The following is a 2604-nucleotide window of genomic DNA, read 5'->3' as shown; positions in this document are numbered from 1 at the left end:
CGATGAAATTTTAACATTTGAAGAAGTTTTATCTCAATGGAAATTATTTGAGGCATGATTAGTGTTGTATTAATCATATTAACCTATTTTGTTATCATATTAGTGGTATTTACGAACTTTGATATGATATTAGTCATATTTATTTTTTTAAAATTCAACAAATTAACAATTAATGGTACCCGATTAATCTCCGCCTAGCCGATTAATCCCTTGACCCCAGTCCACCGACTAGCTAACGTCGAGCGTTTTTTGCAACCTTGATAAAAATAAATAACAAAATAAATATTAAAAAGGATACAAAAAGGATATAAAGAATTATAAGTTTGGAATATTAAATCCTCATAATTCAACATAATTAAATAAATATTACCATTGCATTTGAAGATAAAAGATCGTTTTCTACTTCACGTATTGGCAAAAAGAAAGGAACCGTGTGTTGGAGAATATGTAATTATTATATATTATCCATTTTAACTACACAGTATACGTACTAAGAATACATAATGGACAAAAATAAGTTTTGCAATTTCATAATCCAAGGCATCTACAGAAATACTTGATTTTGACATTAGTATTAAAAGCTTGGTACTAAAATTAACCCAGATTTTCTATGAACAGCAGCGCCGAAGCACTCGGACATGTCTAGATCTTCATTCTTTTCCCCATCGGGAAGTTTCCAGTTGAAGTTATAAAGTATATTAGCGAGAGGGAGCCTAATATTGGCTAAACCTAGGCCAATTCCAGGACACATTCTTCTCCCAGCCCCAAATGGTAGATACTCATAGTTTTCACCGAGGATATTAGTGGGATTGTTTTCAAACCTCTCTGGTATAAAACTTTCAGGATCATTCCAGTATTCTGGGTCCCTGTTTATTGCAAAGACATTGATAATAAGTTTAGTTTTCTTTGGAATATCGTACCCACCCAACACACATGTCTCCCTAGCCTCTCTTGGCATAACTAAGGGTATTGGAGGGTGCAACCTTAATGTTTCTTTGATTACTTGGTTTAAGTAGCTAAGATCTTGAATATCTTCTTCTTGGATCTTTTCTTTTCCATTTAGCACCTGCCTTAATTCAGTTTGCAGTTTCTCCAATACTCTGGGACTTCTTATCACTTCTGAAAGAGCCCATTCAATTGTAGCAGCTGACGTGTCCGCACCAGCTCCAAACACATCCTGTAGTATTTCATCCAACGATATATATATATATATATATATATATATATATATATATATATATATATATATATATATATATATATATATATATATATATATATATATATATATATATATATACACCGAATGAAAAGTCACTATTATTGAAATATATTACATGAATACATACCAAAATCACAGCTTTTACGTTATCAATTGTCAAAGGGAACTCATTGCCATCTTTGAGCCTAAGCAGAATATCAAGCAAGCTTTCCTCTGATGTGTTGGACCGGTTGCTTAGGCTTTCAGCCAATATTTTATTAACAACATTCTCAACTCTATTGTGTATCTTGGCTAAGCTAGACCTCTTACCTGAAAGGTGATGAATAAATGTTTTGGAAGGAAAAATATCAGCCACATCAAAACCTCCCATTTCCGTTACTATTCTCTTTATTAAATCTATAAACTCTGTGGGGTCCTTGAGTCCTTTACCGAATGCTGCCCTACTTATTATTACTGCCATCCTGCTGAAAATGATGTATGAGAGATTGATCGGTCTCTCTGACCCTGATGATCGAATATCTTGAACAAGATACCATGACTCCTCCTCACGAAGAGACCGAAACGACTTCACTTTCTTGACACTCAAGAGCTCCGTAGTGCAAAGCCTACGCAATTGCCTCCAGTACTCACCATAGGGAGAAAAGATGATATCTGTGCTGTGATATACAACAACTTCAGCAGTTAAATTATGGGGCCTATCTGCAAACGTCAAATCATAAGCTGTCAAAACCTCCTTGGCCAATTTTGGGGAGGACACCACGATTGTGGAGACCTCGCCAAATCGTAGATGCAAAAAAGTACCATACTTCCTGGCTAAGTTTGTAATACCACGATATGGCAAGGTACCTATAAGTTTGTCAGAAGACGTGTATTTTTTTAGTCATAAACAAACAGAATAACGTGATGCATGAGTGGAAGTAATGTGTGTACCTGCGGCAGAAAAAATCCTACGTACCAATTAAATGATGCATGTGTCCGATGATGGGAAGTCCCCATGGCTCAGGAGGGAGGTTTCTCTTGGATGTCTTACGGGTTGCAATAAACTTAAAATGAAAGAAGACCACAGTGGCGATGGCTATGGAAGTGATGAGATACATTTCCATTGTAGACATAGATGATACACTCGTTAAATGAGCACTTAAGTTCTTAAATAGCTGAATTGCTGGAGTAATATTTGGTATTCGCAATTTTTGAAGAAGACATGAATATTAATAATAAGGACAACTTGTCTAGACACTACTAGTAACAGGTCTTCAACGACGGAATATTCATCAATCTCTCCCTAATTAATAGCTTTTAGCGATGGACTTGGGAGGGACCAGCAACGAAACTTTAATATAATTCAAATTTGGGCTTTGACCTTGATGGCTCTGATGGCTTTG

General features: G+C 35.6%; 1 protein-coding gene across 1 annotated transcript; it reads right to left on the bottom strand.

Annotated features, from left to right (window-relative positions):
- Window positions 1–295: 295 nt before the first annotated feature.
- LOC145052894 (germacrene A hydroxylase-like) lies at window positions 296–2393 on the bottom strand. The gene is made up of 3 exons (XM_079000815.1): window positions 2178–2393; window positions 1350–2068; window positions 296–1177 (listed from the first exon to the last, which is right to left on the bottom strand). Exons 1-3 carry the CDS (start codon window positions 2332–2334, stop codon window positions 575–577), a joined length of 1479 nt encoding a protein of 492 aa, XP_078856941.1. The 5' UTR covers window positions 2335–2393; the 3' UTR covers window positions 296–574.
- Between the last annotated feature and the right edge of the window lie 211 nt (window positions 2394–2604).

Source organism: Lactuca serriola, chromosome 5 (assembly GCF_051521515.1).
Source record: "Lactuca serriola cultivar US96UC23 chromosome 5, Lser_US96UC23_V15, whole genome shotgun sequence".
Taxonomy (NCBI): domain Eukaryota; kingdom Viridiplantae; phylum Streptophyta; class Magnoliopsida; order Asterales; family Asteraceae; genus Lactuca; species Lactuca serriola.
This window is presented reverse-complemented; position numbering and strand designations above follow the sequence as displayed.

Excerpts from the sequence above, each read along its gene's own strand:
- LOC145052894 (XM_079000815.1), bottom strand. The coding sequence starts at position 2,334 with ATGTCTACAATGGAAATGTATCTCATCACTTCCATAGCCATCGCCACT. Across the intron at positions 2,069-2,177 it reads ACACATGCATCATTTAATTG|GTACCTTGCCATATCGTGGT; the intron begins GTACGTAGGATT and ends ACAAACTTATAG. Across the intron at positions 1,178-1,349 it reads ACGTAAAAGCTGTGATTTTG|GATGTGTTTGGAGCTGGTGC; the intron begins GTATGTATTCAT and ends GAAATACTACAG.